Source organism: Bombina bombina, chromosome 4 (assembly GCF_027579735.1).
Source record: "Bombina bombina isolate aBomBom1 chromosome 4, aBomBom1.pri, whole genome shotgun sequence".
Lineage (NCBI taxonomy): Eukaryota > Metazoa > Chordata > Amphibia > Anura > Bombinatoridae > Bombina > Bombina bombina.
The window spans coordinates 789,833,506-789,855,320 of NC_069502.1; the positions used below are offsets into that span (position 1 = coordinate 789,833,506).

General features: G+C 40.4%; 1 protein-coding gene across 1 annotated transcript in view; it reads left to right on the top strand.

The window, feature by feature from the left end:
* PGBD5 (piggyBac transposable element derived 5) overlaps positions 1-21,815 on the top strand; it is a 187,576-nt gene that overhangs the window by 75,149 nt on the left and 90,612 nt on the right. Inside the window, exon 2 of the mRNA XM_053711179.1 lies at positions 8,901-9,328. Within this exon, the coding sequence (XP_053567154.1) occupies positions 8,901-9,328 (428 nt within the window). The remainder of the gene's footprint in view (positions 1-8,900; positions 9,329-21,815) is intronic.

The window sequence follows — 21,815 nt, forward strand, 5'->3', positions numbered from 1 at the left end:
GTGTTCCTATAATTTGAGTCTGGATATTTGAATATGTAGTCTCCATACCAAATCCTCTCCTCTTGTCCAGTAGCCTTAAATTGATCAATATGCCTTTTTTGAATTTATACTATACGTGTTATCACAACCAGTTAAGAAACTAGCATATTTCTTCAGGTAAGGAGTTCTGTCAGTTTGTTTTTAACTCTGACTGATTTTGTTTGCTAACTTGTTACAACTATTATTATGTATCAAATATTGTTGTAATTAGATACTGTTGCTACAACAGATTGACAACTCTGAATCTGATTGCGTGTGTTCCAATATTGCGCCGCCCACCTACCATTGTACTGGTGTTGTTCATGATCGCTTCTAATTGGCTATGCTAATAAGCTGTGCGGTGGTGTATTTACAAAATATCGGTTCCATGATGCATGACGTCATCGGCACATACGCAACCAGGTCATGTGACTTGTAGTTTTTAGTTTGAATAGCCATTGGGTACTGTGTATTGTTACACTGTTACCTTGATTCTAACCATTGACAAAGGTGTCACGCTTACCACCGAAACGTTTGGAACTATGGTGTTTTAATCATCCCTAATAAAGGTGAAGTTTTATTTGAAAAAAAAGGTTGATTGCTGTGTCTATCCTCCTGTGGTATCCTTCTTTTGCACGTTTTTGCATTCTGGTGGATGCATTATGTTTGAGTGAGTGCATATGTACACATATATATTACACACATGCATAATGCATATATATATATATATATATATATATACACATACAGTTGTATGCAAAGGTTTAGGCACCCATGACAATTTCCATGACTTTCATTTATAAATAATCGGGTGTTTGGATCAGCAATTTCATTTTAATCTATCCAAAGGACACAGTAAGGACACAGTAATATGTCAGTAGTGAAATTAGGTTTATTGGATTAACAGAAAATGTTCAATATGCATCAAAATGAAATTAGACAGGTGCATAAATTTGGGCACCCCAACAGAAATATTGCATCAATATTTAGTAGAGCCTCCTTTAGCAGAAATAACAGCCTCTAGACGCTTCCTATAGCCTGTAATGAGTGTCTGGATTCTGGATGAAGGTATTTTGGACCATTCCTCCTTGCAAAACATCTCCAGTTCAGTTAGGTTTGATGGTTGCCGAGCATGGACAGCCTGCTTCAAATCACCCCACAGATTTTCAATGATATTCAGGTCTGGGGACTGGGATGGCCATTCCAGAACATTGTACTTGTTCTTCTGCATAAATGCCAGAGTAGATTTTGAGCAGTGTTTTGGGTCGTTGTCTTGTTGAAATATCCAGCCCCGGTGTAACTTTAACTTTGTGACTGATTCCTCAACATTATTCTCTTGTATCTGCTGATATTGAGTGGAATCCATGCGACCCTCAACTTTAACAAGATTCCCAATACCTGCACTGGCCACACAGCCCTACAACATGATGGGACATCCACCAAATTTTACTGTGGGTAGCTTGTGTTTGTCTTGTAACGCTGTGTTCTTTTTCCGCCATGCATAACGCCCCTTGTTATGACCAAATAACTCAATCTTTGTTTCATCAGTCCACAGCACCTTCTTCCAAAATGAAGCTGGCTTGTCCAAATGTGCATTTGCATACCTCAAGTGACTCTGTTTGTGGCGTGTGTGCAGAAAAGGCGGCTTCTGCATCACTCTCCCATACAGCTTTTCCTTGTGCAAAGTGCGCTGAATTGTTGAATAATGCAAAGTGACACCATCTGCAGCAAGATGATGTTGTAGGTCTTTGAAGGTGGTCTGTGGGCTGTTTTTGACCGCTCTCACCATCTTTTGCCTTTGCCTCTCCGATATTTTACTTGGCCTGCCACTTCTGGCCTTAACAAGAACTGTGCCTGTGGTCTTCCATTTCCTCACTATGTTCCTCACAGTGCACATTGACAGCTTAAATCTCTGCGATAGCTTTTTGTAGCCTTCCCCTAAACAATAATGTTGAACAATCTTTGTTTTCAGGTCATTTCAGAGTTCTTTTGAGGCCCCCATGTTCCACTCTTCAGAGGAGAGTCAAAGAGAACAACAACTTGCAATTTGCCGCCTTAAATACATTTTCTCATGATTGGATGCACCTGTCTATGAAGTTCAAGGCTTAATGGGCTCACCAAACCAATTAATCAGTGCTAGGTAGTTACAGGTATTCAAATCAACAAAATGACATGGGTGCCCAAATTTATGCACCTGTCTAATTTTCTGTTAATCCAATAAACCTCATTTCCTTACTGAAATATTACTGTGTGTCATTATGAGTTAAAAAGAGTAAACACAGTTGATTGATAATAAATGACTTCAGCCAAACACTAACCATGAGTGAAAGAAAAGTTTTTTGTGTTATCATTCATATTCTCTGAAAAAAGGCCAAGAAATCATAAATTCTGCCAGGTTATGTAAACTTATGAGCACAACTGTATATAGTTTATGTATGCTCCAAAGTAGAAAAGATGGATTGGGACAAATATGATACTGAATATTATAGTTGTAATATCCTGTGTCATATGGAGCAATTTTCATCTATCCCTGTGTCTGAAAGTAAACCCATGTAATTAAGAAAGGTGTCTCAAGTTTGCAACAGGACACCAATAGGAAATAGGCTGATATCAGTGAATAGGATATAAGTTAGAATAGATATGTTTAAACAACAGACTATTAAGTATAAATAGTAGAGTAAACAAAGTACCTAATCTTGTGGTTATATTAATGCTTACCGCAGCGGTTTTGAGGGAGCGAGCTGAACTGTTCACAGAGAAACAGAGCTAACACGGAGGCCGCGGTGACGTCACACGGCAGTGCTGAGTCCGGAGCTGCAGGAAGCAGTGAAACAGGCAGACTGATATCAGGATTAACAGGACGTAGTAATGCTGCTGTGGCGGATAACCTCTACTAAGGCGTTTAGAAAGCAGGTATGAAGGACGATTCTTTAGATGAAGGTCCTACAGATCAAGAGCTGTTGTAAAGGCTTGGACCGATGTACGGTAACAACAAATTACCAAGCATCGTTCTGAAAGTGAGGTTGCGTTTTAAAGGCACAGGAAATTGGTAAGTGATATTCTTAAAGGCACAGTACAAAACACTATACAAAGTGTTAATATATTTATATACTACAGGAGGATAGACACAGCACTCACTGTTTTTTTCAAGTAAAACAGTAAAACTTCACCTTTATTAGGGATAATTAAAACATCATAGTTTGGGGCCAAGCGTGACACCTTTGTCAATGGTTAGAATCAAGGTAGCGGTGTAACAATACACAATACGCAACGGTTATTTAAAATAAAAACCACAAGTCTGTGGCGTGCCATTTCGCGTAGGCGGGACATATAGTTGTTAGTATGAGGACTATGCTCATTGACCAGGTACCACCTATGACAAGGGGTGAAAATAGACACAAAAAGCTTCTCCAAGTGGAGGCAAAATGGATTTATCATCTTGATACGGTAACCCCAAAGGGACTGAACGTGGAATTGGATTACAATGTGTTCCTATAATTTGAGTCTGGATATTTGAATATGTAGTCTCCATACCAAATCCTCTCCTCTTGTCCAGTAGCCTTAAATTGATCAATATGCCTTTTTTGAATTTATACTATACGTGTTATCACAACCAGTTAAGAAACTACCATATTCCTTCAGTTAAGGAGTTCTGTTAGTTTGTTTTTAACTCTGACTGAATTTTGTTTGCTAACTTGTTACAACTATTATTATGTATCAAATATTGTTGTAATTAGATACTGTTGCTACAACAGATTGACAACTCTGAATCTGATTGCGTGTTCCAATATTACGCCGCCCACCTACCATTGTGCTGGTGTTGTTCCTGATCGCTTCTAATTGGCTATGCTAATAAGCCGCGCGGTGGTGTATTTACAAAATATCGGTTCCGTGACGCATGACGTCATCGGCACATACGCAACCAGGTCATATGACTTGTAGTTTTTAGTTTGAATAGCCGTTGGGTACTGTGTATTGTTACACTGTTACCTTGATTCTAACCATTGACAAAGGTGTCACGCTTACCACCGAAACGTTTGGAAGTATGATGTTTTAATCATCCCTAATAAAGGTGAAGTTTTATTTGAAAAAAAAGGTTGATTGCTGTGTCTATCCTCCTGTGGTATCCTTCTTTTGCACGTTTTTGCATTCTGGTGGATGCATTATGTTTGAGTGAGTGCATATATACACATATATATTACACACACGCATAATGCATATATATATATATATATATATATATATATACAGTTGTATGCAAAAGTTTAGGCACCCATGACAGTTTCCATGATTTTCATTTATAAATATTTGGGTGTTTGGATCAGCAATTTCATTTTAATCTATCAAAAGGACACAGTAAGGACACAGTAATATTTCAGTAGTGAAATTAGGTTTATTGGATTAACAGAAAATGTGCAATATGCATCAAAATGAAATTAGACAGGTGCATAAATTTGGGCACCCCAACAGAAATATTGCATCAATATTTAGTAGAGCCTCCTTTAGCAGAAATAACAGCCTCTAGACGCTTCCTATAGCCTGTAATGAATGTCTGGATTCTGGATGAAGGTATTTTGGACCAGTCCTCCTTGCAAAACATCTCCAGTTCAGTTAGGTTTGATGGTTGCCGAGCATGGACAGCCTGCTTCAAATCACCCCACAGATTTTCAATAATATTCAGGGCTGGGGACTGAGATGGCCATTCCATAACATTGTACTTGTTCTTCTGCATAAATGCCAGAGTAGATTTTGAGCAGTGTTTTGGGTCGTTGTCTTGTTGAAATATCCAGCCCTGGTGTAACTTCAACTTTGTGACTGATTCCTCAACATTATTCTCATGTATCTGCTGATATTGAGTGGAATCCATGCAACCCTCAACTTTAACAAGATTCCCAGTACCTGCACTGGCCACACAGCCCCACAGCATGATGGGACATCCACCAAATTTTACTGTGGGTAGCTTGTGCTTGTCTTGTAACACTGTGTTCTTTTTCCGCCATGCATAACACCCCTTGTTATGACCAAATAACTCAATCTTTGTTTTATCAGTCCACAGCACCTTCTTCCAAAATGAAGCTGACTTGTCCAAATGTGCATTTGCATACCTCAAGCGACTCTGTTTGTGGCATGTGTGCAGAAAAGGCGGCTTCTGCATCACACTCCCATACAGCTTCTCCTTGTGCAAAGTGCACTGAATTGTTGAACAATGCAAAGTGACACCATCTGCAGCAAGATGATGTTGTAGGTCTTTGGAGGTGGTCTGTGGGCTGTTTTTGACCGCTCTCACCATCCTTTGCCTTTGCCGCTCCGATATTTTACTTGGCCTGCCAGTTCTGGCTTTAACAAGAACTGTGCCTGTGGTCTTCCATTTCCTCACTATGTTCCTCACAGTGGACATTGACAGCTTAAATCTCAGCGATAGCTTTTTGTAGCCTTCCCCTAAACAATAATGTTGAACAATCTTTGTTTTCAGGTCATTTGAGAGTTGTTTTGAGGCCCCCATGTTGCCACTCTTCAGAGGAGAGTCAAAGAGAACAACAACTTGCAATTTGCCACCTTAAATACCTTTTCTCATGATTGGATGCACCTGTCTATGAAGTTCAAGGCTTAATGGGCTCACCAAACCAATTAATCAGTGCTAGGTAGTTACAGGTATTCAAATCAACAAAATGACATGGGTGCCCAAATTTATGCACCTGTCTAATTTCGTTTTGATGCATATTGCACATTTTCTGTTAATCCAATAAACCTCATTTCACTACTGAAATATTACTGTGTCCTTCAGTTATTTGATAGATCAAATGAAATTGCTGATCCAAACACCCAATTATTTATAAATAAAAATCATGGAAATTGTCAGGGGTGCCTAATCTTTTTCATACGATTGTGTGTGTGTGTATATATATATATATATATATATATATATATATACACAGCTGGGAGTCATTTCCTCACAAATGCCTTAAAACAAGAAAATTTATTATAATTAAATGTTAATATTTTATGTGTTTACTGTGTGTTTACTGTAACAAATTTAACATTACACATAGCAGAAAATGTTCTTTGTATTTTTAAATATATACTGTATTTCTATATAAATCTGTATATATCTATACCTGTATATATTCATATAGTTATATAGGTATAGATATACTGTATATTTAAAAAAAAATTATATATATAAATATATATTTAAAAATAAAAAGATTCTTCTTCTATGTGAAGAACATTTGATTTCAAAATAATCATAACTACCTTTTGGGTTTAGCACTGTAGGTCTAGCAGGTGGGTTGGCATGCAAACAATAAGTGTTAGACTTCAATGGAGTGCTTGTTAAAAAACAAAACCTATGGGGTTAATGCGTTAACATGGTCGTGATATCTGAAGTCCTGAAATTAGCAGGCATCCAGGTTTTGCTTGCACGCAGTTTACTTTCAACTTGTAATACACACGCTAAGTTTGATTCCACCCTCTAGCAGGTAAAATGTATCATTGGGAAAACATTAAAAGAAAATGTACATTACTGAAGGTTGAGGACATTTTTTTAAAAATATACTTGTCCAAAGGACAGTAGCGGTAGCCCAATCTTCCAGTGTTCCTCTTGACATTTAACTTGTCCTGTTACACAATTTTATATATGTTTGTGTGTATATTGTGTTTGTGTGTGTATATACATGGGCATTGGAATCCAAAATATCTGAGGGATAGGATTTTTTACTGGCAGAGAATTCTTATTTAGTAAATTTGGAATTGTCCGGAACAACAAATTTTAAATAAAGAAATAGTGTACATATATAATCAGAGGCGTAACTAGAAACCCAGTGCAAGAATCCATGAAGGCTCCCCTTCATACAAACACACACAATCGTACATACACACTCATACATAGATACACACATAAAACTCAGAAACATACGAACCACTCAGGGACACACAAAAACATTCTCACATAGAAACACTACGACACAAACACTCAGAAACACACAATAACACTCGGACGCACACACAAACACTCTCTCTCTCTCTCTCTCTCTCTCTCTCTCTCTTACACATACAAGCACATAGACACATACAAACACATTCTCACAAAAAACACTCTTAAACACACACACACACAGGAACACACACTTGCACAACAACACTTTTGTAATAATAATGATCACATCAGTAATAAGCAGGTGGGGATAAAAAGGGGAAAACACTGGCGTAACCCAGAATACTCCCTTTGCACTTTGGGATGGATAAGATTATATGCAGCACAAGCACTGCTCTGTGTCCAACATTCCAGTTGCTATCTCTGCCTCTCCACTTATAAGTCCCAACCAGAGCAGCCCCCAGTCTTAGCACTAAGTGCTGAGCTTACAGACGTGCCGTGTGCAGGCTGCACTGTACTGCTATTGTCACCATAACACAAAAATGTGCTCCCATGCCTAGCGTGGCTCCTTGTCACACCACAGCCGACTCCCAGCCTCTTACCTTGCTCCTTCAGGCTCTCCAGCAGCTGCAACTGCCTGGTCTCCTCTGTGCTGGAGATGTGGAGCGGCCGGTTTACTGCTCAGGTGGTGCACACAGGAACTATGCCACCTTTGTCTACCGACAAGTGAGAACAGAATGAGCGGGGAGCAGGGGCCTGGGCAATGAGCAGTGATGGGATTGGGAACCCGGCTACATGCATGGTGTTGCCTTTACTTGACACTGCACCTTCAGGCTGCTATTGACACTGGAGACTTTTTCACAGGCATTTAGTGCTCCTACTGTTTAAAACCGTGAACAACAACTTTCTCAGTACATTTGGCTACACAGTGCTGCTTCTTAATTCTCTCCTGTTACCACTACAATTCCCAAAATGTGGGAAATTGGCTGCTTTAAAGCATCCCGATCTACAACCGCTAACATGTTTAACCAGGGAGTGGGCCCTGCTTTTTCATGAGCCCAAAAACTGAGACACCTAAGTATGTCTCCATAACTACAAATGCAAAAGTTTAAAAAATAATAAAAAAATATTGCATTGCAATGCACATTCATTATTTATTTACAGCCATTCTAAAAACAAATTATGCATGTAAACTAATAGGGATAGATTTACCAATGTCTGTCCGACATGATACGCTGTAGCGTATCATGTCTGGCAGACATCGCTGAATGCTGACAGCATACGCTGTAGGTAGTTATTATTGCACAAGAAGTTCACCAGAACTGCTTGTGCAATGCTGCCCCCTGTAGATTCGTGGCTTGGTGTCAATCAGCCCGATCATATAGGATCGTGCAGATTGAAGACCGCAGCCTCGGAGGCAGCGGACAAGTTATGGAGCAGTAGTCTTTAGATCGTTGCTTTGTAACTGCGGTTTCCGGCGAGCCTAATGGCTCGCGCGGAAACAAGGGCCATTCGGCTCTTGTTAAATCGACCCCATGGTCTATTATTTCTTGTTGCACTCCAGAAAAAACGTTTTTTGTGTGTATATAAATATTTGAGTCAATGAGATGCCTTTACCATTTATTGTGCATGGTTTCTATTGTTGGGTTTTGTGAATTCTCTGCACTTTGTACCCAATAAACGTTATTAAAGGGTCCATTATGTACGGTCTATTCTGTACTTTATTGTGTTTGATTTACACAAACAGTCTCACACACACACACATATAGCATTTAGCTCTTTTCGGAACTGGATTTCTTCTTGTGAAAATAGAATGTTGTGTGCTGCACTTTCACAAGATGAATCTGACTCTGAAAATAGCCAAATGCCTCTGGCGGCCGCCATCTTTGGCATTCGTTTTCTGTGTGTATGCAAAATTTATATATGAAATTGATTTTTTTATTTTCTTATGACTACCAAACTGGTTCTGTTATTTTGAGGCATTTATTTATTTATTCTCATTTTCTAGGACCCACACGAAAAATGCCAACAAATTCCAGCGTATTGGACTTTTTTCAGCAATTTGTTCCTGACAACGTAATAAAAAACATGGTGACGCAAACCAATATGTATGCCAAAAAATACCAGGAACGGTTTGGGATTGATGATAGCTGGGTAGATGTATCTCTTGCGGAAATGAAATCGTTCCTGGGCTACATGATATCAACCAGCAATCAACATTGTGAGTCTGTTCTCAGCATATGGAGTGGTGGTTTTTACAGTAACAAAACTATATCACTTATAATGACACAATCAAGATTTGAGAAAATCCTCAAGTACTTCCACATTGTGGCCTTTCGCTCCAGTCAGACAACTCATGGCCTCTACAAGATTAAACCCTTTCTTGACTCTCTTCAGAGTGGTTTTGACTCATCTTTCCGGCCTTCACAAACCCAGGTACTTAATTGTCTAAATAATGCTAACAGTTTCAGGATGTATACATAGCTATATTTATCAGTAGTGAAGTCATTTTTAGGCACGAGAGGGTTACAATATCCAATGTTTACAGAGGAAAAGATAGTCCTTAGAGACACACTTGAAGACCTGTCAATCAAATTGTATGTAGTAAACCTCTGTTTCTCCTGTTAAGTGTAGTCAGTCCACGGGTCATCCATTACTTATGGGATTATGTCTCCTCCCTAACAGGAAGTGCAAGAGGATCACCCAAGCAGAGCTGCTATATAGCTCCTCCCCTCTACGTCATACCCAGTCATTCTCTTGCACCTAACTAATAGATAGGACGTGTGAGAGGACTGTGGTTGTTATACTTAGTTTTTATTTCTTCAATCAAAAGTTTGTTATTTTAAACAGCACCGGAGTGTGTTGTTTTTTCTCAGGCAGTTTTAGAAGAAGAATCTACCTGAGTTTGTATATGATCTTAGCGGTCGTAACTAAGATCCACTTGCTGTTTCTCGGCCATTCTGAGGAGTGAGGTACTTCAGAACAGGGGACAGCGGGCAGGGTTCACCTGCAAGGAGGTATGTTGCAGTATATTATTTTCTAAGGAATGGAATTGACTGAGAAAATACTGCTGATACCGATGTAATGTAAGTGCAGCCTTAAATGCAGTAATAGCGACTGGTATCAGGCTGATATGTATGTATGTTTACACTGAGGTATTTCTAGGGAATGGAACTTCACTAAAAAAATACTGTATACATATAACTTATATTTAAGCCTCTACTGCAGTGAAAGCGACTTGCAGCAGGCTTTTTAATAACATTTCTTAATTTACATTTAAAACGTTTACTGGCATGTTAATCGTTTTCTCTGAGGTACTTGGTGATAAAACTTTATGGGCATTATTTTTCAACTTGGCTGTCGTTTATTTTTGAATAAAATCAGTTTACTGAGCTTCCCCACTGTTGTATTATGAGTGGGAGGGGCCTATTTTGGTGCTTATTGCGCAGTAAAAATTCAGTCATAGTCTTCCTATTTCCTCCTCCACGATCCAGGACGTCTCTACAGAGCCCAGGGGTCTCCAAAACTTGTTTTGAGGGAGGTAATCACTCACAGCAGACCTGTGAGATTGTGCTTTGACTGTGATAAAAAACGTTTATTTTAAATTGTTATCCGTTTTTGGGTTACTAAGGGGTTAATCATCCATTTGCTGGTGGGTGCAATCCTTTGCTAAATTTATGCATTTACTGTGAAAATTTGGTTGCTATAACTAATTGCTTCATTGTTATTTCAACTGTGACGTTTTTTTGTGTGCTTCTTAAAGGCACAGTATCGTTTTCCATATTGCTTGTAAACTTATTTGAAAAGTATTTTCCAAGCTTGATAGTCTAATTGCTAGTTTGTTTAAACATGTCTGACACAGGGGATTCTCTTTGTGCAATATGTTTAAAGGCCAATGTGGAGCCCAATAGAAATTTGTGTACTAATTGCATTGATGCTACTTTGAATAAAAGCCAATCTGTACATGTTAAGAAATTTTCACCAGACAACGAGGGGGAAGTTATGCCGTCTAACTCTCCTCACGTGTCAGTACCTCCGTCTCCCGCTCAGGAGGTGCGTGATATTGTGGCGCCAAGTACATCAGGGCGGCCCTTACAAATCACTTTGCAAGACATGGCTAATGTTATGACTGAAGTTTTATCTAAATTGCCAGAACTTAGAGGTAAACGCGACCACTCTGGGGTGAGAACAGAGTACGCTGATAATATTAGAGCCATGTCTGATACTGCGTCACAATTGGCAGAACATGAAGACGGAGAGCTTCATTCTGTGGGTGATGGATCTGATCCAAATAAACTGGACTCAGACATTTCAAATTTTAAGTTTAAGCTTGAGAACCTCCGTGTATTACTAGGGGGAGGTATTAGCGGCTCTGAATGATTGTAACACGGTTGCAATTCCAGAGAAATTATGTAGGCTGGATAGATACTATGCGGTACCGGTGTGTACTGACGTTTTTCCTATACCTAAGAGGCTTACAGAGATTATTACCAAGGAGTGGGATAGGCCCGGTGTGCCCTTTTCCCCCCCCTCTGATATTTAGAAAAATGTTTCCAATAGACGCCACCACACGGGACTTATGGCAGATGGTCCCTAAGGTGGAGGGAGCAGTTTCTACTCTGGCTAAGCGCACCACTATCCCGGTGGAGGATAGCTGTGCTTTTTCAGATCCAATGGATAAAAAGTTAGAGGGTTACCTTAAGAAAATGTTTACTCAACAAGGTTTTATATTACAACCCCTTGCATGCATTACGCCTGTCACGGCTGCGGCGGCATCCTGGTTTGAGTCTCTGGAAGAGACCATTAGCTCAGTTCCATTGGATGAAATTATAGACAAGCTTAGAGTCCTTAAGCTAGCTAATTCATTTATTTCTGATGCCGTAGTACACTTAACTAAGCTTACGGCTAAGAACTCCGGATTCGCCATTCAGGCGCGCAGAGCGCTGTGGCTTAAATCCTGGTCAGCCGATGTGACTTCTAAATCTAAATTGCTTAACATACCTTTCAAAGGGCAAACTTTATTCGGGCCCGGTTTGAAAGAGATTATCGCTGACATTACTGGAGGTAAGGGCCATGCCCTGCCTCAAGACAGAGCCAGACCAAGGGCTAAACAGTCTAATTTTCGTGCCTTTCGTAACTTCAAGGCAGGAGCAGCATCAACTTCCTCCGCTCCAAGACAGGAAGGAACTGTTGCTCGCTACAGACAGGGCTGGAAACCTAACCAGTCCTGGAACAAGGGCAAGCAGGCCAAAAAGCCCGCTGCCGCCCCTAAGACAGCATGAAGTGAGGGCCCCCGATCCGCAAACGGATCTAGTGGGGGGCAGACTTTCTCTCTTCGCCCAGGCTTGGGCAAGAGATGTCCAGGATCCCTGGGCGTTAGAGATCATATCTCAGGGATATCTTCTGGACTTCAAAGCTTCGCCTCCAAAAGGGAGATTTCATCTTTCAAGGTTGTCAGCAAACCAGATAAAGAAGGAAGCGTTTCTACGCTTTGTACAAGACCTTTTAATAATGGGAGTGATCCATCCGGTTCCGCGGTCGGAACAAGGACAAGGGTTTTACTCAAATCTGTTTGTGGTCCCCAAAAAAGAGGGAACCTTCAGACCAATCTTGGATTTAAAGATACTAAACAAATTCCTAAGAGTTCCATCGTTCAAAATGGAAACTATTCGGACAATCTTACCTATGATCCAAAAGGGTCAGTACATGACCACAGTGGATTTAAAAGATGCCTACCTTCACATACCGATTCACAAAGATCATTATCGGTACCTAAGGTTTGCCTTCCTAAACAGGCATTACCAGTTTGTGGCTCTTCCCTTCGGGTTAGCTACAGCTCCAAGAATCTTTACAAAGGTTCTGGGCTCTCTTCTGGCGGTACTAAGACCGCAAGGAATATCGGTAGCTCCGTACCTAGACGACATTCTGATACAGGCGTCAAGTTTCCAAACTGCCAAGTCTCATACAGACTTAGTTCTGGCATTTCTAAGGTCGCATGGGTGGAAGGTGAACGTAGAAAAGAGTTCTCTATTGCCACTCACAAGAGTTCCCTTCTTGGGGACTCTTATAGATTCTGTAGAAATGAAAATTTACCTGACAGAGACCAGGTCAACGAAACTTCAAAACGCTTGCCGTGTCCTTCATTCCATTCAACACCCGTCAGTGGCTCAATGCATGGAGGTAATCGGCTTAATGGTAGCGGCAATGGACATAGTTCCTTTTGCACGCCTGCATCTCAGACCACGGCAATTATGCATGCTAGATCAGTGGAATGGGGATTACTCAGATTTGTCCCCTATGCTGAATCTGGATCAAGAGACCAGAGATTCTCTTCTATGGTGGCTTTCTCGACCACATCTGTCCAGGGGGATGCCCTTCAGCAGGCCAGATTGGACGATAGTAACAACAGACGCCAGCCTGCTAGGTTGGGGCGCTGTCTGGAATTCCCTGAAGGCTCAGGGATCATGGACTCAGGAGGAGAAACTCCTTCCAATAAACATTCTGGAATTAACAGCGGTTTTCAATGCTCTTCTGGCTTGGCCTCAGTTAGCAACTCTGAGGTTCATCAGGTTCCAGTCGGACAACATCACGACTGTGGCTTACATCAACCATCAGGGAGGGACAAGGAGTTCCCTAGCGATGATGGAAGTCTCAAAGATAATTCGCTGGGCAGAGTCTCACTCTTGCCACCTATCAGCGATCCACATCCCAGGAGTGGAGAACTGGGAGGCGGATTTCCTAAGTCGCCAGACTTTTCATCCGGGGGAGTGGGAACTTCATCCGGAGGTATTTGCCCAATTGCTTCGGCGTTGGGGCAAACCAGATCTGGATCTCATGGCGTCTCGCCAGAACACCAAACTTCCTTGGTACGGATCCAGGTCCAGGGACCCGGGAGCGGTGCTGATAGATGCTCTGACAGCACCTTGGGTCTTCAACATGGCTTATGTGTTTCCACCTTTTCCGATGCTTCCTCGATTGATTGCCAAAATCAAACAGGAGAGAGCATCGGTGATTCTAATAGCGCCTGCGTGGCCGCGCAGGACCTGGTATGCAGATCTAGTGGACATGTCGTCCTGTCCACCATGGTCTCTGCTTCTGAGACAGGACCTTCTGATTCAGGGTCCTTTCAAACATCCAAATCTAGTTTCTCTGAGACTGACTGCATGGAGATTGAACGCTTGATTCTATCTAAGCGTGGATTCTCGGAGTCAGTGATTGATACCTTAATACAGGCTAGGAAACCTGTTACCAGGAAAATTTACCATAAAATATGGCGTAAATACTTGCATTGGTGCGAATCCAAGAGTTACTCATGGAGTAAGGTTAGGATTCCTAGGATATTGTCTTTTCTACAAGAAGGTTTAGAAAAGGGTTTATCTGCTAGTTCTTTAAAGGGACAGATCTCAGCTCTGTCCATCCTTTTACACAAACGTCTGTCAGAAGTTCCAGACGTTCAGGCTTTTTGTCAGGCTTTGGCCAGGATTAAGCCTGTGTTTAAAACTGTTGCTCCGCCGTGGAGCTTAAATTTAGTTCTTAACGTTTTACAGGGTGTTTCGTTTGAACCCCTTCATTCCATTGATATCAAGCTGTTATCTTGGAAAGTTCTGTTTTTGATGGCTATTTCCTCGGCTCGAAGAGTCTCTGAGTTATCGGCCTTACATTGTGATTCTCCTTACCTGATTTTTCATTCAGACAAGGTAGTTCTGCGTACTAAACCTGGGTTCTTACCTAAGGTAGTCACTAACAGGAATATCAATCAAGAGATTGTTGTTCCATCATTGTGTCCTAACCCTTCTTCAAAGAAGGAACGACTTCTGCACAATCTGGACGTCGTCCGTGCCCTGAAATTTTATTTGCAGGCAACTAAAGATTTTCGCCAAACTTCTTCCCTGTTTGTCGTTTATTCTGGACAGAGGAGAGGTCACAAAGCTTCGACTACCTCTCTCTTTCTGCTTCGTAGCATAATACGTTTAGCCTATGAGACTGCTGGACAGCAGCCTCCTGAAAGGATTACAGCTCATTCTACTAGAGCTGTGGCTTCCACTTGGGCTTTTAAGAATGAGGCCTCTGTTGAACAGATTTGCAAGGCTGCAACTTGGTCTTCACTTCACACTTTTTCAAAATTTTACAAATTTGACACTTTTGCTTCTTCGGAGGCTGTTTTTGGGAGAAAGGTTCTTCAGGCAGTGGTTCCTTCCGTGTAAAGAGCCTGCCTGTCCCTCCCGTCATCCGTGTACTTTTAGCTTTGGTATTGGTATCCCATAAGTAATGGATGACACGTGGACTGACTACACTTAACAGGAGAAAACATAATTTATGCTTACCTGATAAATTCCTTTCTCCTGTAGTGTAGTCAGTCCACGGCCCGCCCTGTTTTTATGGCAGGTCTAAATTTTAAATTATACTCCAGTCACCACTGCACCCTATAGTTTCTCCTTTCTCGTTTGGTTTTCGGTCGAATGACTGGGTATGACGTAGAGGGGAGGAGCTATATAGCAGCTCTGCTTGGGTGATCCTCTTGCACTTCCTGTTAGGGAGGAGACATAATCCCATAAGTAATGGATGACCCGTGGACTGACTACACTACAGGAGAAAGGAATTTATCAGGTAAGCATAAATTATGTTTTTCATATAATGACTGTAAATAATTACGGAGGAATGGTCTTTTATAAAACTAAGTAAGACATAAATATGCTTCCTCTAAACATGAATGGGATATGTATTTTAAAGAGAGTCTGAGCTTATGACTAATAACTATTACGCACCTGGGGTATCAGGAATTATGGAAGTCTCTTAAATCATATCTGGCCAAATAAAGGGATGTTGTTGGGAGATATGGACTTATTATATCTAGGAATGGCTACCATCCAATAAGCCGAGGGAAATTATTTCAGTGGCTGATACTAAATGACTCGTAATACAGAGTTTAGGTTTTGCAAAAGGCGAGACTTACCCTCATATAAAAAAAATAAGACATGTGTAAAACTATAGTAGCGAATGGGCTTACTAGTTTATGAAATATTGTAGAATTGCCTAAAACATAGTGAATGATGAACATTATAATACAATATCACCCCAGTTTGGATATATTTTAGTCTGCCTCTAGCCAGTAAGAAAACCAATAGGTCCACAGGATCTCATGTAAGTAAATCATCAGTCTGGAGGGAAGTTGTAGCATATCTAGCAGACAATATAATCCACTATGTAGAAACAGAACTATCAGAAAGCATAACATTGCAGTATAAACATATATAATACAGGAGACTTATAGCAGGAGCATATATGAAAAGATCTATAAGACACATATACAACTCTAATAGCATATGGGCTTGTAGTGTATGAGATATTGTGGAATTGCCTAAAACATAGTGAATGATGAACATTATAATACAATATAACCCCAGTTTGGATATATTATAATATGCCTGTAGCCAGTAAGAAAGCCAATAGATCCACAGGGTCTCATGTAAGTAAATCAGCAGTCTGGAGGGAAGGCGTAGCATATCTGGCAGACAATATGATTCACTATGTAGAAAAAGAACTATCAGAAAGCATAACATTGCAGTATAAACATATCCAATACTAACAGGAGACTTGTAGTATCACCCACTACGTAAAAACAGAGCTTTGAGAAAACATAAAGTGTACAGTGTAAACATATATAATACAAGCTGGAGTGCTATAGTTATAAAAGAACAGCTGAACATTTCACTTCTGGAACTTAGAGAGAGATTCATCTAACACAGACGTAAAAAAACAAAGTAACGTCAACCCAGAGTAATACTTAGGATTGCTTGAGGAACAGTCCCACCAACAAGAATGTAGTAGCAAGGGTTCGGTCTTAATGCAGACTTCATACATACTGTAGGTAGCATCCTGAACAGTCAAGTTAAGCAAAGGATATTCAATGCATTTATGGTCGTGAGGTTGGTAGTAGTGAGCGTCATGACAGAAAACTATTGCCATACCGGTGTATAGATGGCACGCTCATTCTTCCATGCTATCACCCAATTCCAACTTTGATGTTCCTTATAACCTGAGGTAGCCCTGATTTTGTATGAGGGTGACAATCAGAAGTGACCAGCGCTCTGGATCTAACCACCATAGACACATATTTCTGCAGGGGACATTAGCGGTCTCCGTATCTGCGTTCCAGGAAATGTCCCCTCTGCTAATTTCTCTATCTTCGTATCAGCCAAAGAGTAGGAATTGCTCCCGGGGCTCTCCTCAAAGCTCCCTTGTTATAAAAGTGCCATCAGGTTTCTTATGGGCTGCCAGCTTATCTTTTTGAGGTTGAATCGTAGATTGACTTATGCTAGATGGCTCCCTGTGGGGTTCAACATACAGCCGCTCAAACTCATTGCTGATCTCCTCACAAATCGGCGGCGGACCATGTGGTAACCCGAGGATATACCACTGGGGGGTTAGAAATGAGGCCTCAACCTCAAAGTTAGCTCCAGATCATTGTAGCCGGCAGCAATCCTCAATAAAAAAAGCATTGTTTAAAAATAGATTTATCTACGGACAAATATCTGGTGTTTGAAGTCCGAATGGTAGCTGGAACTAGGGATTTTTTGTAGATATTGTGGGAAAGCTGGAGCAGCTTACAACAAGACGACCGATCATGGCCACCGCCCAGGAGTTCCCCCCCTATACCTAGTTGTTTTTAATGAGCTCTGTTTCAATCAGAAGAGCCACATGAACGTCTCGCATATCTTTTAGTGGGTTTTTCAAATTTAGTGTCATCTATTAAAAATAGAGAATTCTGTTATCATATGTTTTTTGAATGACTGCTCAGAGTTACCATTAACAATCTCATGAGTGACATTGTTTTCCAATCTACCAGAACAAGGTTTTAAGCATATTTTGCACAATTTTAGAACTTTTCTAATTCAACAGCATTGACCTCTTTTTCATAATACTTGAGTGTTTTTGCTTGGTTAAAAAGACATAACTCAACATTTTTCTTTCCCCATTCATGATAGAGCATACAGTTTTTAACAACTTTTCAATTTACTTTTATTTCCAAATTTGCTTCATTTCCTTGGTATTCTTTCTTGCAGGAGCAGCACTTCTCTACTGGGAGGTTGCATAACACATACAGTGAGCCAATGACAAGAGGAATATATGCACAGCGACTGGTTAGCAGCTAGCTCCCAGTAGCACATTGCTGCTCCAGAGCATACCTGGGTAGGTTCTTTTAGAATAGAGAACAAAGCTAATTAGATAATAATTGGAAAGTTGTTTAAAATTCATGCCCCAATTCAATTATAAAACTTTAATTTTGGCTTTTAACGTCCCTTTCACATTTTAATTAGCAGAGCTGAATTAGTGAAGAGGAGAAAGCAGGTTATGGTTCACTGTTTGCAATATAGGACAATAATCTGCTTGTGGAAGATGATCCCTGCGGAAGGAAGCTTTCCTTGATGAAATTCAGGATCTCTTGAGGTTGGTCAAAACTGCGAGCAGTTTCATTTGTAATGCAGCTGTTAAAATAACTTGCTTTAATGCAAAGAGTGCTGCTATGACTGTTCTGGCTAGAAGAGCTTTATGGTTTAAGTCATATAAAAATAGACTTATTTTTCTCCCAAGATCTTATTTGGATTTTTACTGGATGCTATCATTTCTACAGTCAATGGAAATATAAGAGCTTTCCTACCGCAAGACAAAAAAAACTAAGGACATGGTTAAGTCCACTAGATGATATTATCCTACTCTTCAGTGTTTGAGAAGTGAAGCACCTTTAAGTCCATTTGGAAGCCTGGTTCCTCTTGGTCTAAGTCCAAACAGACCCCCCCCCCAAAAAAAAAGCTTGACCCCTCCTATAAAACAACATGAAGGTGTGGCCCCAACCCTGACTCAGTTCTGATGGGGGGAGACTAAAACTTTTTCAGGAGGCTTGGGAAATATCTCTTCAGGTTCCTTGGGTACTGAAGATAATTTCTCAGGGGTATTGCATAGGCTTTCGGTCTCATCCTCCTCGAGGAAGATTCTTCTTGTCTTTTTCTAAAAGGTTCTTTAAAGGCTAGAACTATATTGGCATGTGTAACAGACCTAGAAGCCCTGTGATTACTGTAGGGGTACTTTTTAAAGCTTTTTATTGTTCCAAAGATAGATAGGGGCTTACAGGCCGATCTTAGACCTCAAAACTCAGTTTTTCACACTATATTACTTTTAATGCATAATAGTCATTTTATGTTTACCATTAACTTGACAGATACCTATTTGCATATGGATAAATAGTGCAGAAGGTGTTTATGGCTCACAAATGCTCTGTACCTCTTGAATTCAAATCAAAGTGCAGGATGCGGTCTCTAGTGTGCAAAGTTAGATGCAATCTGTGCAATAAACATAACCGCACTCGGCGTGGATACAGTCCCAAAAATCCCCTATTCTAGACAGTATATTGTGATCCAAGTACCTCTCAGCATGTATGATGTAAACAGATCTAATTTATGCAGAGAACAGGCAATACGATCAAATCATGCAAACCGGATAAAGACACACTGTATTACCAGTGACGGGAATCCTCTTTGCTGCTTCTGTTAGTCCAATTTCCTTTCAGCGTGCCATCCTCACAGCCAATCCCTTTGCAGGACGCTGAAACACACCCACTGCTTCACCAATGAGGAGGCAACTGTATAGCCCGGAGCTCACACAGGCTCACATGGAATAAAAAATAAGAAATGCATAGACTTGGCCGGCACGTCTTACGCGTTTCGGTACCTGACAGCCTTAATCATAGACAGGGTGCCATTCTTACAGTGCGACATTTTAAGCACACACCTTCTTTTCCTATTGGTTGAGCAATTGTCTATGCAAATCATAGCTACTTGACATTTAAAGTGGGTCCCTTACACACACATTGTTACAGTTAAACATTGTAAGACTGATGGTAAACAGATACGCTCATCAAGCACCGTAATATTCAATTTCACACAATCCAAAATATTAATTGTATATAAATTGAATTTAACATAACATCAGTCCCTAGTGTAATTATGCCCAGATATATGAAGAATATTAAAAATAAAAAGACCCTACACAATATACATTGGATCAAAAGACCTGAGTCCCAAAACTATACAAACTAATACAACAAAATAATTTAGAGTATTAGCTAATTCTGGATGGGCGATCATAAATAAGTAGATATATGTATATCACACATATTAATTCAGAATAGTAATAACTTAGGGTCATTTAACCCCTAATTCTAATTTCCATTCATTATTCAAAGGGTTAAGTGCAGACAAATGCACTGAACCATACAGTAAAGAACAGTGTCCTAACTCCCTTTGTTAAGGATAGAAAGTGCGCTATAGACAAAAAAACTAATGGAATGTACAGGGTCAAGGTGGTACACTATTTAGCACACAATGTAATTGTAGGAGGCTCAGGTACTTGTATACATACATATATGCACCAGTTATTACAACTTAGGAAGCATAGATATAGGGGAAACTGGACTATATTTAGAGAAATCTACTGCCAAAAGTTAATGATGTTCCCCTCTATATTCATACCCAGTAGCCTACAGGTCCTAAGTGTAAATATCCAGAATGCTTTCTTCTTGAACAGTTCTTGTACTTTGTCTCCCCCCCTAGGTTTGGAAACTATCCTATTAATCACCATCAAAGATAAGCTTTTAATGCTCCCCTGGTGTTCATAGATAAAGTGCTTAGCCAAACCAGTACATGGGTCCCCCCCTTACCTGTTTCTCTAAGGTGCTCCCTGATCCTATTTCGGGTCTCTCTTGTGGTACAACCTACGTATTGGACTTTGCACTCTGTGCATGTAATCATATTAATAGAATGGTCTGTCCTACATTTTGTGCAAAAGTTATGTTGATAAACTCTCTGGGTATTATGTGATTGAAAGGTTTTACTAACTCGTGTATAATCTTACGCTATAAGACTTCTAGTTCCACAGCGATAGTGCCCCTTACATTGAAGCCAACTACTTTATCTTTTAGGTTTCCTCAACATGCTTGGTGATACTACATTGCCAATCGTTATATTTCTCCTGGACACAAACTTACAGCCTTTATCCACTATCCTTTTTAATCGGTCATCTGCTCGTAATATAGGTAGGTTTTTACGCAAGATATTACATATTGAAGAAAACTGATTAGAATATGTAGTTACAAATTTCACCTGCTCGTCATTAGATGCATTGGCCCTAAACTTCTTGGGCTTTGGTACCAGAAGACTCTGCCTATCCATTCCCTTCATCTCATTAAAGGCCCTCATTATAGGATTCTCCGGGTCACAGTGTGGCTCCTTTTATCTGTATAGAATCAAGGGTTAATATCTCCTGAGGGGGATTATTGAACAGGGGGGGATAATCTTATATGTTTATTTGATTTGATGCTGCTTTTATGTTTGAGATGTTATGGGCTTATAGGCTGTTATGGAATTTACAGGTTTCCCTTTCATTTTGAGAGCTGAACAGCTTACAAGCTTGGCGCGCTTTTTCTTATAGCAGGGACGGTTCTGCATTGTGCACCATGTGATTCATTCCCTCTTTCCTGACCGGGTGTCTATCAGAGAGGAGTCCTAACTATCTGTACTGTCTAGGTCATAGGAGGTGGTGAGTGCCCCAGCCATTGGGGTATAAAGGTGCCGCTTTTTGAATAAAATAAGATGTTTTATTTCTCTAGTACTCCGGTTATTGTACTAGCGATGGAGGTTTCTGTTACTTTAGAGGGTATTCCCTCTATTCCTAAAGAGTAATTCCTGTTTATATTGTGAGGAGGCCTTAGATCTGCCCTCTCAATTATGTGCCATATGCCTTGCTAATGTGACAATATCGAATATGTTTGATACCACGGATCCGTCCACTTCTGAGGAGTTGTCGTCCAGTGAGGTGCGTACCCTACATTCTTATATCTCTACACATGCAGTTTCCCGTAGCATTGCTG